The 15,413-nt window shown below is 38.7% G+C and overlaps 1 protein-coding gene across 1 annotated transcript in view; it reads left to right on the forward strand.

Moving 5' to 3' along the window:
* Positions 1 to 15,413, forward strand: part of MCF2L2 (MCF.2 cell line derived transforming sequence-like 2) — a 199,538-nt gene that overhangs the window by 56,137 nt on the left and 127,988 nt on the right. Inside the window, exons 8-9 of the mRNA XM_061192749.1 lie at positions 14,464 to 14,588; positions 15,186 to 15,300. Of these exons, the coding sequence (XP_061048732.1) occupies positions 14,464 to 14,588; positions 15,186 to 15,300 (240 nt within the window). The remainder of the gene's footprint in view (positions 1 to 14,463; positions 14,589 to 15,185; positions 15,301 to 15,413) is intronic.

The raw sequence follows: 15,413 nt of genomic DNA on the forward strand, positions 1-15,413 counted from the left end.
GGAGTAGCAATACTCGTATCAGATAAAATAGACTTTAAAAAAAGACTGTTACAAGAGATAAGGAAGGACATGACATAATGATCAAGGGATCAATCCAAGAAGAAGATATAACAATTATAAATATTTATGCACCCAACATAAGAGCACCTCAATACATAAGGCAAATGTTTACCATCATAAAAGGGGAAACTGACAGTAACACAATAATAGTAGGGGACTTTAACACCCCACTTACACCAATGGACAGATCATCCAAACAGAAAATAAATAAGGAAACGCAAGCTTTAAATGACACAATAGATCAGATAGACTTAATTGATATTTATAGGGCATTCCACCCAAAAGTGGCAGAACACACTTTCTTCTCAAGTGCACATGGAACATTCTCCAGGATAGATCACATCTTGGGTCACAAATCAAGCCTCGGAAAATTTAAGAAAATTGAAATCGTATCAAGCATCTTTTCTGACTACAACGCTATGAGATTAGAAATCAATTACAGGAAAAAAAACTGTAAAAAACATAAATACATGGAGGCAAAACAGTGCACTACTGAATAACCAAGAGATCACTGAAGAAATCAGAGGAAATAAAAAAATACATAGAAACAAATGACAACAAAAACACGATGACCCAAAACCTATGGGACTCAGCAAAAGCAGTTCTAAGAGGGAAGTTTACAGCAATACAATCTCACCTCAAGAAACAAGAAAAATCTCAAAAAACAACCGAATCCTACACTTAAAACAACTAGAGAAAGAAGAGCAAAGAAAACCCAAAGTCAGCAGAAGGAAAGAAATCATAAAGATCAGAGTAGAAATAAATGAAATAGAAACAAAGAAAACAATAGCAAAGATCAATAAAACTAAAAGTTGGTTCTTTGAGAAGATAAACGAAATTGATAAACCTTTAGCCAGACTCATCGAGAAAGAAAGGGAGAGGACACAAATCAATAAAATTAGAAATGAAAAAGGAGAAATCACAACTAACAAAACAGGAATAGAAAGGATTATAAAAGACTACTACAAACAACTATATGCCAATAAAATGGACAACCTTGAAGAAATGGACAAATTCTTGGAAAGGTACAATTTACCAAGACTGAACCAGGAAGAATTAGAAAATATAAACAAACCCATCACAAGTAATGAAATTGAAACTGTAATTAAAGGTCTTCCAACAAACAAAAGTCCAGGACCAGATGGCTTCACAGGTGAATTCTATCAAACATTCAGAGAAGAGCTAACACCTATCCTTTTCAAACTCTTGCAAAAAATTGCAGAGGGAGGAACACTCCCAAATCTCTTCTATGAGGCCACCATCACCCTGATACCAAAACCAGACAAAGATATCACAAAAAAAGCAAATCACAGACCAATATCACTGAGGAACATAGATGCAAAAACCCTCAATAAAATACTAGCAAACAGAATCCAACAACACATTAAAAGGATCATACACCATGATCAAGTGGGATTTATTCCAGGAATGCAAGGATTCTTCAGTATATGCAAATCAATCAATGTGATATACCATATTAACAAATTAAGGAATGAAAACCATATGATCATCTCAATAGATGCAGAAAAAGCTTCTGACAAAATTCAACACCCATTTATGATAAAAACTCTCCAGAAAATGGGCATAGAGAGAATCTACCTCAACATAATAAAGGCCATATATGAGAAACCCACAGCAAACATCATTCTCAGTGGTGAAAAACTGAAAGCATTTCCTCTAAGATCAGGAACAAGACAAGGATGTCCACTCTCGCCACTCTTATTCAACATAGTTTTGGAAGTCCTAGCCACGGCAATCAGAAGAAAAAGAAATAAAAGGAATACAAGCTGGAAAAAAAGAAGTAAAACTGTCACCGTTTGCAGGTGACATGATACTATACATAGAAAATCCTAAAGATGTCACCAGAAAACTACTAGAACTAATCAGTAAATTTGGTAACGTTGCAGGATACAAAATTAATGCACAGAAATCTCTTGCATTCCTATACAGTAATAACGAAAAATCCGAAAGAGAAATTAAGGAAACACTCCCATTTACCACTGCAACAAAAAGAATAAAATACCTAGGTATATACCTACCTAAGGAGGCAAAAAACCTGTACTCAGAAAACTATAAAACACTGATGAAAGAAATTAAAGATGACATAAACAGATGGAGAAATATACCATGTTCTTGGATTGGAAGAATCAAAGTTGTGAAAATGACTATACTACCCAAAGCAATCTACAGATTCATTGTAATCCCTATCAAATTACCAATGGCATTCTTCACAGAGTTAGAACAAAAAAGTTTACAATTTGTATGGAAACACAAAAGACTCTGAATAGCCAAAGCAATCTTGCGAATGAGAAATGGAGCTGGAGGAATGAGGCTCCCTGACTTCAGACTATATTACAAAGCTACAGTTATCAAGACAGTATGGTACTGGCACAAAAACAGAAATATAGATCAATGGTACAGGATAGAATGCCCAGAAATAAACCCACGCACGTATGGTCACCTTATCTTTGACAAAGGAGGCAAGAATATACAATGGAGAAAAGACAGCCTCTTCAATAAGTGGTGCTGGGAAAACTGGACAGCTACATGCAAAAGAATGAAATTAGAACACTCCCTAACACCATACACAAAAATAAACTCAAAATGGATTAAAGACCTAAATGTAAGGCCAGACACTATAAAACTCTTGGAGGAAAACATAGGCAGAACACTCTATGACATAAATCACAGCAAGATCCTTTTTGACCCACCTCTAGAGAAATGGAAATAAAAACCAAAATAAACAAATGGGACCTAATTAAACTCAAAAGGTTTTGCACAGCAAAGGAAGTCTTAAACAAGATGAAAAGACAACCCTGAGAATGGGAGAAAATATTTGCAAATGAAGCAACGGACAAAGGATTAATCTCCAAAATATACAAGCAGCTCATGGAGCTCAATATCAAAAAAACAAACAACCCAATCCAAAAATGGGCAGAAGACCTAAATAGACATTTCTCCAAAGAAGACATACAGATGGCCAACAAACACATGAAAAGATGCTCAACATCACTAATCATTAGAGAAATGCAAATCAAAACCACAATGAGGTATCACCTCACACTGGTCAGAATTGCCATCATCAAAAAATCTAGAAACAATAAATGCTGGAGAGGGTGTGGAGAAAAGGGAACCCTTTTGCACTGTTGGTGGGAATGTAAATTGATACAGCCACTATGGAAAACAGTATAGAGGTTCCTTAGAAAACTAAAAATAGAACCACCATATGACCCAGCAATCCCACTACTGGGCGTATACCCTGAGAAAACCATAATTCAAAAGTACACATGAAAAAAAAAAAAAAGTACACATGTACCTCAATGTTCATTGCAGCACTATTTACAATAGCCAGGACATGCAAACAACTTAAAAGTCCAACAACAGTTGAATGGATAAAGAAGATGTGGTACAGGTCATTGGGAGGAACCAAGGTGGCGGAGTAGAAGGATGTGCTCTCACCCCCTCTTGCGAGAACACCAGAATCACAACTAGCTCCTGGACAATCATCGACAGGAAGACACTGGAACTCACCAAAAAAGATACCCCACATCCAAAGACAAAGGAGAAGCCACAATGAGACGGTAGGAGGGGCGCAATCAGAGTAAAATCAAATCCCATAACTGGTGGGTGGGTGACTCACAGACTGGCAAACACTTATACCACAGAAGTCCACCCACTGGAGTGAAGATTCTGAGCCCCACGTCAGGCTTCCCAACCTGGGGTTCCGGCAACGGGAGGAGGAATTCCTAGAGAATCAGACTTTGAAGCCTAGTGGGAATTGATTGCAGGACTTTGACAGGACTGGGGGAAACACAGACTCCACTCTTGGAGGGCACACACAAAGTAGTGTGCGCATCGGGACCCAGGGGAAGGAGCAGTGACCCCGGGGGAGACTGAACCAGACCTACCTGCTAGTGTTGGAAGGTCTCCTGCAGAGGCGGGGGTGGCTCTGTTTCACGGTGGGGACAAGGACACTGGCAGCAGAAGTTCTGGGATATACTCCTTGGCGTGAGCCCTCCCAGAGTCTGTCATTAGCCCCACCAAAGAGCCCAGGTAGGCTCCAGTGTTGCGTTGCCTCAGGCCAAACAACCAACAGGGAGGGAACCCAGCCCCACCCATCAACAGTCAAGTGGATTAAACTTTTACTGAGTTCTGACCACCACAGCAACAGTCAGCTCTACCCACTACCAGTCCCTCCCATCAAGCCTCTTAGATAGCCTCATCCACCAGACGGCAGACAGCAGAAGCAAGAAGAACTATAATCCTGCAGCCTGTGGAACAAAAACCACATTTACAGAAATATAGACAAGATGAAAAGGCAGAGGGCTATGTACCAGATGAAGGAACAAGATAAAACCCCAGAAAAACAACTAAATGAAGTGGAGATAGGCAACCTTCCAGAAAAAGAATTCAGAATAATGATAGTGAAGGTGATCCAGGACCTCGGAAAAAGAATAGAGGCAAAGATCGAGAAGATGCAAGAAATGTTTATCAAAGACCTAGAAGAATTAAAGAACAAACAAACAGAGATGAACAATACAATAACTGAAATGAAAACTACACTAGAAGGAATCAATAGCAGAATAACTGAGGCAGAACAACGGATAAGTGACCTGGAAGACAGAATGGTGGAATTCACTGCTGCGGAACAGACTAAAGAGAAAAGAATGAAAAGAAATGAAGACAGCCTAAGAGACCTCTGGGACAACATTAAACGCAACAACATTCGCATTATAGGGGTCCCAGAAGGAGAAGAGAGAGACGAAGGACCAGAGAAAATATTTGAAGAGATTATAGTCGAAAACTTCCCTAACATGGGAAAGGAAATAGCCACCCAAGTCCAGGAAGCGCAGCGAGTCCCATACAGGATAAACCCAAGGAGAAACACGCGGAGACACATAGTAATCAAGCTGGCAAAAATTAAAGACAAAGAAAAATTATTGAAAGCAGCAAGGGAAAAACGACAAATAACATACAAGGGAACTCCCATAAGGTTAACAGCTGATTTCTCAGCAGAAACTCTGCAAGCCAGAAGGGAGTGACATGATATACTTAAAGTGATGAAAGGGAAGAACCTACAACCAAGATTACTCTACCCGGCAAGGATCTTATTTAGATTTCATGGAGAAATCAAAAGCTTTACAGACAAGCAAAAGCTGAGAGAATTCAGCACCACCAAACCAGCTCTACAACAAATGCTAAAGGAACTTCTCTAAGTGGGAAACACAAGAGAAGAAAAGGACCTACAAAAACAAACCCAAAACAATTAAGAAAATGGTCATAGGAACATACATATTGATAATTACCTTAAACGTGAATGGATTAAATGCTCCAACCAAAAGACACAGGCTTGCTGAATGGATACAAAAACAAGACCCATATATATGCTGTCTACAAGAGACCCACTTCAGACCTAGGGACACATACAGACTGAAAGTGAAGGGATGGAAAAAGATACTCCATGCAAATGGAAATCAAAAGAAAGCTGGAGTAGCTATACTCATATCAGATAAAATAGACTTTAAAATAAAGAATGTTACAAGAGACAAGGAAGGACACTACATAATGATCAAGGGATCAATCCAAGAAGAAAATATAACAATTGTAAATATATATGCACCCAACATAGGAGCACCTCAATACATAAGGCAACTGCTAACAGCTATAAAAGAGGAAATCGACAGTAACACAATAATAGTAGGGGACTTTAACACCTCACTTACACCAATAGACAGATCATCCAAAATGAAAATAAATAAGGAAACAGAAGCTTTAAATGACACAATAGACCAGATAGATTTAATTGATATTTAGAGGACATTCCATCCAAAAACAGCAGATTACACTTTCTTCTCAAGTGCGCACGGAACATTCTCCAGGATAGATCACATCTTGGGTCACAAATCAAGCCTCAGTAAATTTAAGAAAATTGAAATCATATCAAACATCTTTTCTGACCACAACGCTATGAGATTAGAAATGAATTACAGGGAAAAAAACGTAAAAAACACAAACACATGGAGGCTAAACAATACGTTACTAGATAACCAAGAGATCACTGAAGAAATCAAAGAGGAAATCAAAAAATACCTAGAGACAAATTACAATGAAAACACGACGATCCAAAACCTATGGGATGCAGCAAAAGCAGTTCTAAGAGGGAAGTTTATAGCTATACAAGCCTACCTAAAGAAACAAGAAAAATCTCAAGTAAACAATCTAAGCTTACACCTAAAGGAACTAGAGAAAGAAGAACAAACAAAACCCAAAGTTAGCAGAAGGACAGAAATCATAAAGATCAGAGTGGAAATAAATGAAATAGAAACAAAGAAAACAATAGCAAAGATCAATAAAACTAAAAGCTGGCTCTTTGAGAAGATAAACAAAATTGATAAGCCATTAGCCAGACTCATCAAGAAAAAGAGGGAGAGGACTCAAATCAATAAAATTAGAAATGAAAAAGGTGAAGTTACAACAGACACCGCAGAAATACAAAGCATCCTAAGAGACTGCTACAAGCAACTCTATGCCAATAAAATGGACAACCTGGAAGAAATGGACAAATTCTTAGAAAGGTATAACCTTCCAAGACTGAACCAGGAAGAAACAAAATATGAACAGACCAATCACAAGTAATGAAATTGAAACTGTGATTAAAAATCTTCCAACAAACAAAAGTCCAGGACCAGATGGCTTCACAGGTGAATTCTATCAAACATTCAGAGAAGAGCTAACACCCATCCTTCTCAAACTCTAACCAAAAAATTGCAGAGGAAGGAACACTCCCAAACTCATTCTATGAGGCCACCATCACCCTGATACCAAAACCAGACAAAGATACTACAAAAAAAGAAAATTACAGACCAATATCACTGATGAATATAGATGCAGAAATCCTCAACAAAATACTAGCAAACAGAATCCAACAACACATTAAAAGGATCATACACCACGATCAAGTGGGATTTATCCCAGGGATGCAAGGATTCTTCAATATACGCAAATCAATCAATGTGATACACCATATTAACAAATTGAAGAATAAAAACCATATGATCATCTCAATAGATGCAGAAAAAGCTTTTGACAAAATTCAACACCCATTTATGATAAAAACTCTCCAGAAAGTGGGCATAGAGGGAACGTACCTCAACATAATAAAGGCCATATATGACAAACCCACAGCAAACATGATTCTCAATGGTGAAAAACTGAAAGCATTTCCTCTAAGATCAGGAACAAGACAAGGATGTCCACTCTCACCACTATTATTCAACATAGTTTTGGAAGTCCTAGCCACGGCAATCAGAGAAGAAAAGAAATAAAAGTAATACAAATTGGAAAAGAAGAAGTAAAACTGTCACTGCTTGCAGATGACATGATACTATACATAGAGAATCCTAAAAATGCCACCAGAAAACTACTAGAACTAATCAATGAATTTGGTAAAGTTGCAGGATACAAAATTAATGCACAGAAATCTCTTGCATTCCTATACACTAATGATGAAAAATCTGAAAGAGAAATTAAGGAAACACTCCCATTTACCACTGCAACAAAAAGAATAAAATACCTAGGAATAAACTTACCTAGGGAGACAAAAGACCTGTATGCAGAAAACTATAAGACACTGATGAAAGAAATTAAAGATGATACCAACAGATGGAGAGATGTACCATGTTCTTGGATTGGAAGAATCAATATCGTGAAAATGACCATACTACCCAAAGCAATCTACAGATTCAATGCAATCCCTATCAAATTACCAATGGCATTTTTTACAGAACTAGAACAAATCATTGTAAAATTTGTATGGAGACACAAAAGACCCCGAATAGCCAAAGCAGTCTTGAGGGAAAAAAACGGAGCTGGAGGAATCAGACTCCCTGACTTCAGACTATACTACAAAGCTACAGTAATCAAGACAATATGGTACTGGCGCAAAAACAGAAACATAGATCAATGGAACAAGATAGAAAGCCCAGAGATAAACCCACACACCTATGGTCAACTAATCTATGACAAAGGAGGTAAAGATATAAAATGGAGAAAAGACAATCTCTTCAATAAGTGGTGCTGGGAAAACTGGACAGCCACATGTAAAAGAATGAAATTAGAACACTCCCTAACACCATACACAAAAATAAACTCAGAATGGATTCGAGACCTAAATGTAAGACCGGACACTATAAAACTCTTAGAGGAAAACATAGGAAGAACACTCTTTGACATAAATCACAGCAAGATCTTTTTTGACCCACCTCCTAGAGTAATGGAAATAAAAACAAAAATAAACAAATGGGACCTAATGAAACTTCAAAGCTTTTGCACAGCAAAGGAAACCATAAACAAGACGAAAAGACAACCCTCAGAATGGGAGAAAATATTTGCAAACGAATCAACGGACAAAGGATTAATCTCCAAAATATATAAACAGCTCATTCAGCTCAATATTAAAGAAACAAACAACCCAATCCAAAAATGGGCAGAAGACCTAAATAGACATTTCTCCAAAGAAGACATACAGATGGCCAAGAAGCACATGAAAAGATGCTCAACATCACTAATCATTAGAGAAATGCAAATCAAAACGACAATGAGGTATCACCTCACACCAGTTAGAATGGGCATCATCAGAAAATCTACAAACAACAAATGCTGGACAGGGTGTGGAGAAAAGGGAACCCTCTTGCACTGTTGTTGGGAATGTAAATTGATACAGCCACTATGGAGAACAGTATGGAGGTTCCTTAAAAAACTAAAAATAGATTTACCATATGATCCAGCAATCCCACTACTGGGCGTATACCCAGAGAAAACCATAATTCAAAAAGACACATGCACCCCAATGTTCATTGCAGCACTATTTACAATAGCCAGGTCATGGAAGCAACCTAAATGCCCATCAACAGGCGAATGGATAAAGACGTTGTGATACATATATACAATGGAATATTACTCAGCCATAAAAAGAAACGAAATTGAGTCATTTGTTGAGACGTGGATGGATCTAGAGACTGTCATACAGAGTGAAGTAAGTCAGAAAGAGAAAAACAAATATCGTATATTAACGCATGTATGTGGAACCTAGAAAAATGGTACAGATGAACCTATTTGCAGGGCAGGAATAGAGATGCTGATGTAGAGGACAGACATATGGACACGAAGGGGGGAAAACTGCGGTGGGGTGGGGATGGTGGTGTGCTGAATTGGGCGCTTGGGATTGACATGTATACACTGATGTGTATAAAGTTGATGACTAATAAGAACCTGCAGTATAAAAAAACAAACAAACAAAACAACGAATACTAAACTTTCATTGGGTTATTTGTATGGAAATGTGTTAATATAAGTGTTTCAGACATTACATGAAATTTCTAAAAATCTTAAATAAATAAATAAATAAATAGCACTGAAATGGCAAAAAAAAAAAAAGATGTGGTACATATATACAATGGAATATTACTCAGCCATAAAAAGGAACGAAATTGGGTCATTTGTAGAGATGTGGATGGACCCAGAGTCTGTCATACAGAGTGAAGTAAGCCAGAAAGAGAAAAACAAATATCGTATATTAACGCATATATGTGGAATCTAGAAAAGTGATACAGATGAACCTATTTGCAGGGCAGGAATAGAGATGCTGATGTAGAGAACGGACATGTGGGCATGGGGGGAAGGGGAGGGGGAGACGAATTGGGAAATTAAGATTGACATGTATACACTACCAAATATAAAATAGATAGGTAGCGGGAACATGCTGTAAAGCACAGGAAGCTGAGCTCTGTGCTCTGTGGCGACCTAGGTGGGTGGGATGTGGGGTGTGGGAGGGAGGGGGTATATGTATACATATAGCTGATTCACTTTGTTGTACAGCAGAAACTAACACAACGTTGTAAAGCAATTATACTGCAATAAAAAGAAAGAAAAGAAAACGTTTCACACAGAAGTTTATACATGAATGTTCATAGCAGCATTATTCATAACATCCAAACAGTGGAAACAGCCCATATATCCATCAACCGTTGAAGGAATGGATAAATAAATTGTGATATATCCATACAATGGAATATTATTCAGCCATTGAAAGGAATGAAGTACTGATGCATGCTACAATATGTATGAACCTTGAAAGCATACAAAGTGAAAGAAGCAAACACAAAAAAGCCACATATTGTATGATTCCATTTATATGAAATATCCAGAATAGGCAAATCCACAGAGAAAGCAGGTAGATTAGTGGTTCCTGGGAGCTCGGAAGAGGGGGAAATGGAGAGTGCCTTATAGGTATGGGATTTCTTTTTGGGGGGGTGGTGAAAATGTTCTGGAAAAAAACCATGGAATTATACACTTTAAAATGTTGAATTTTATGATACATGAATTATATTTCAATTTAAAAAAAGAAAGATTTTTGGGCCCTAAGACAATAATAAAATAACCACCAACCCTATATAGATATGTACTTTCTTACCCTGTTTTTGATGGCCTTGCAGAATTCTTTCTTAGCAAAACAGCTCTCCCTATTGTCTTTTTCCTTGCTGGTTTTGGAGGCAGCTCACAGAAGCAGGCAGTCTCCCTCTTGCATCTCAAAGAGGGTGATTCTCACTTCTCTGTCAGTCTTATTTAGACCAGAAACATGGGGCCTTGTCCTTTGGCTCTCAGATGCTTTAGTCAACTAAGACACTGTACCATGTGTTCCTTTAAGTAGGATAAGACTCCCATTTTTTGTTGTTGTTGTTGTTAAAATAAGAAAGCTAAAAGAGCCATAGGCCTTTTTCTCATCATGCAGGAGGAGAGGAAAGTGCCAGTGGTCCTTCAGTTATGTGACAGATCAATTTTTACAAATATGAATACTGTTTAGTATTCAGTATTTGTTCCATTCAGTATTCATTCAGTTTTGTATTCAGAGAGGACAATTCCATCAATACTACCACGGTAACAAATAATCAGGAAGGTGATCAATCAGAATTACAAGTTATGGGACTTCCCTGGTGATGCAGTGGTTAAGAATCCGCCTGTCAATGCAGGGGACATGGGTTCGATCTCTGGTCCAGGAAGATCCCACATGCCATGGAGCAACTAAGCCTGTGTGCCACAACTACTGAGCCCATGCGCCACAGCTACTGAAGCCCACGCACGTAGAGCCCTTGCGCCACAACAAGAGAAGCTACCGCAGTGAGAAGGCCGTGCACTGCAATGAAGAGTAGCCCCGCTCGCCGAAACTAGAGAAAGCCTGCGTGCAGCAATGAAGACCCAACGCAGCCAAAAAATAAATTAAAAATTTTTTTTAAAAAGAAAAAGCTTTTTAAAAAAATTTTGCTTTACAAAAAAACAAAAGAATTACAAGGTATTTTCATAGGCCCTAGCAATAATTTTATAGTTTTAAGAGTTTTTAAAGACCCTTTGTTCAAACTCTACTTGCAGTAACTCTACATAAGTTAGAAAGAGGTAGGCAGAGAGGTCTCGTTTTTGCACAGGAAGACAGAATTGGAATTCTTATGAATACCTATTGGTATTTCAATAGATACAAAATACCGTAGGGTATTTTGATGCTAATACCCTAATAATCAGTGTTTTTATCTAGTTTTATATCACAGGGAGATCTCTCTCAGCAGTTACTGAGGAAAGGGAATGTCTCATCTCTTTCAAGGACTTTTTTCTCTAAATTGTGAAGATTTGCATTTTAAAGGCCGGATTCTGGAATTCATTAGTCAACATCATAAACAACACAAGATAGTAGAGCTAACTTTTAATGGCAGATAGAGGGTAAGTATTAAAAGTGGAATAAGGAGTATAAAGCATTCATGTATTCTCTAGGCTCTGACTGATTGTTTTACTTCCCGCCTTACCTCCACTCCCAGCCCATGACACAACCGAGCACAGGGCCTGGCATGTAAAAATAGTTCTTTATAGTAAATACATTTTAAATGAATGAATATGTGTCTACATTCATGCTTACCCTTGTCACAAAAAGAATTCCTCCCAGAAAATTTAAATTCTTTTGACCCTGAAGTAGTCCCCAGTGCCTTGCTAAGTAAGTCTTCTTCTGACCAACTGCTTGTTTCCATAATGATGGAACCATAATGATGAGTACACACTCGGACAGCCTTACCAGTTGTTAAAAGAATTAAAGATTTATATCCCTTGAGAGCTTCATTCTACCTCCCTGGCCCATTTCCTAGGACCCACAAGACCTCCTCGTGATTCTGGCAACCCTTTAACCCACTAAAGGGTTAACACCTGGACCACAGTTGGCCTCAGGACTGTTTCAGCATTGTGTCTGACTTCTGTGCTAATTGGTTAGTGCCTGCTCTATACAGGTATTAAATATTTTGAATTGTCACCAGTGTGAACAAGGACAAACTCCATTTTGGGGTTGGGCAACTTACCTTTATGCTGTCCAAGTACCATAGTTCCCTATTCTTTCCCTCCATGTTTATGGCAGATTTTGGTAACCCTACTGAAGCTGACCATGTGGTCTGGTCCCATAGTGTAACCAGGTTACAATTTTTCCTTGTATTTTTTTAAATTTATTTTTGGCCACGCTGTGCAGCATGCAGGATCTTAGTTCCCCAGCTAGGGATCGAACCTGTGCCCCCTGCGTTGGGAGCATGGAGTCTTAACCACTGGACCACCAGGGAAGTCCCTTTCCTTGTATTTTTAACCATGTAAAGGAAATACACAGTGTATGACATCACTTACTAAGATTCATCTTTTCACTCTCATATACTTTCCTCACATTCTGCAGCTTTTTGGCTGTATCTCTCTTCCAAGTTTCCCCTTCCAATGTCTCCTTCTTGCCCTAGTAATATGCCTCTTCTTCTTTGGTCCCTCCATCTTTCCTCCCAATTCTGTATCGCACATCCTGTGTGTGTGTAAGTGTGTGTATAAATATATATAAATAAGATAATGGCTAATGCCACAATACTGCTGGAATGCCGGAAGCTTAGAAGCAGTTAAGAAACTGAGTAGAATAGCCAAGACCCTTTTTCATGGGGAGGAGGAGGAGGGAAAAGCTAAGAGCACTTACTAATGAGTGCTTTTTTCTCCCCCACCATATCTTATTTGTCTTTATCCATCTGCAATGTAATTTCTTTTAGACCATTTTTAATTCATCCAACCTACAAATATTTAACAAGCACTGATGAGATAAGAAATGAGGGCTGATACCTGAGAGTGGAGAAGAAGGGATATGTCCAGTTACCAGGCAGGAATACCAGTCAAGTGGCCGACTTGGGGCATTACCTGGAGAGGACAGAGCCACAGGGGCTGTCCAAAGAATTTTGATCAGAGGAGTCAAATCTATCATCAGCCAGATCTTGGGACAAGTTTGAGGCTGGGTATAGGTAATGGAAGCCTTCAAAGGGGTGAATACTGGAGTGGGATGGGAGACGAGGAGCAAAGGCATAAGGCTGAGAGGGCCTGGATTTCTGTGTGACTGGAGTGGAGAGTATAAAACTCCTCCCACAGGGAATGAGTTCTGCATCAGTGAGGCTGGAGATGGCTGGGCCTGGAGGAAGAGATTTAGTGTTGATGTGCATCGAGGAGATTGTTTTGTAACTATGGGCCTATTCTTACCTTCAGGGCATACCAAACAAGCATCCTGAGTGACCCAGGAACAAAACCCAAAACTCTCAGCAGCAAAATTCTAGGCCAGGCTCCACCCCTTTTGGCTTACCTTATGCTTAATGCTCAGGGCATTGAGAGACCCCCTGTATTATGTGAGTAGAGGACTAGAGCCACTGGATTTGGAAAGAGATAGGCTGACATCTTCCCCAGTTGCAATGCCCTAAGTCCCTATGTAAAAAGAGGAGAATAGAATTGCCTTGGAAATATGAATCTTTCCATGTCAAACTGAAATTGCTGCCCATCTCTGCTGAACTTTGATAACTGAACAAGGCCACACTCTGGGGGCAGGAATGGCAGGTGTTTATTGATGAGACCAGATGAAGTTTTTTTTTTATGGTCGACTAGCATTGATTACATTATTATTGCATGGCGTTTTCCAGCACTTAACACTTGATATCTGTCATTTTCTTGTTTCTGGTCACTATCTTGGATTAAAACCAGATTTTATTAACTAATTGTTTTTAATTTACAACAATTTGAGATACACACAAAAACTTAACAGTTGTTGCTTTTGGAATGGGAAAGTGAATGGGCTGTGGACACAAGACTTGATGTTTTCAATATGTACCCTTTTGTATATTTTGAATTTTGTATCGTGTATGTATTACCTATTTAGGAATAAGTTAATCAATTTAAAAAGCTATAGCTTGACTTCTTTAGCATTTAATTTGCTATATAATAAAAATATACTGAGCTACCATTTTCCTCACCTCAAAACTACCTAGAATTTGCTTTTAATTCCTTCTAAGAGAGACTGTATTTTCCTTTCTCTAGGATGAGCTAAAATTACTTGGAAAGCAAGGGACCACATTGCTGTCATGTATTCAAGAACAAGCAACCAAAAGTCCCACCAGCAAACTCAGTCTCAATGAAGCTGAGAATGTAGCTACCATGGAAAGGTGAGTGAGAGGGGTGGAATCTGCTTTTTCAGGAGAGAATACGTAGAACCACATGATCTGAAACAACCAAGAACAGATTGGAACAGCTGCTGATGGGTCTTGATGGGGTCACGAAAGAAGAATATTTGAGACAATGAAGGAAAAACCGTGGTATCCTTCTGGCATCCATCTACAGAGATATTTTTATGAGAATGCCATTCCCTCCTCCTATGATCTGCTTTCATCCCAGGATGTCAAGGAAGATGGTAGTATTTACTGAGCTTCGTTGCCAAATAACAGTTTGGTTGGGTGCTGTGCTTTGCACACCTGTCTTCTTAGGTGGAAAGAAATAGAGAGAAAGGTAAAGTTACCTGGGGTACATTTTAAAGCATAGCAGCTGCATCTGAAGTGAAGTTTCTGCCTAGTCCTGAGGGTGTCCTGATTAAAAAATGGGAAATGTGGAAACCAGCTGAACTAGGAGAAAGTCATAGGTGACACAGACTTCATAATAAGGAGATTATCACAATTAGTAACACTGACTAAAAACACGAGTGTTATCTCCATGAGCCTGTGGAAATGAATGCTGACTGCATGTCCTTTCTTGTTCTTTCTTGACAGGTTATTAGTTCAGTTGAATGAAACGGAAAAAGCCTTTAGTCAGTTCTGGTCTGACCATTACCTGAAGCTTAATCAATGCCTACAACTACAGCACTTTGAACACAATTTTTGTGAGGTATTATTTTCTTGTTTAATAAAACTTCCGTTACGTTTCAGTGACTTCTGGTTCTCTCTTTGCCCTTGAACTCTGGGCATCGGGCTTCCCTCCCCTCCCCAATCCAGTCCCCT

The sequence above is a fragment of the Eubalaena glacialis genome, chromosome 6, assembly GCF_028564815.1.
Source record: "Eubalaena glacialis isolate mEubGla1 chromosome 6, mEubGla1.1.hap2.+ XY, whole genome shotgun sequence".
Classification (NCBI taxonomy): Eukaryota; Metazoa; Chordata; class Mammalia; order Artiodactyla; family Balaenidae; genus Eubalaena; species Eubalaena glacialis.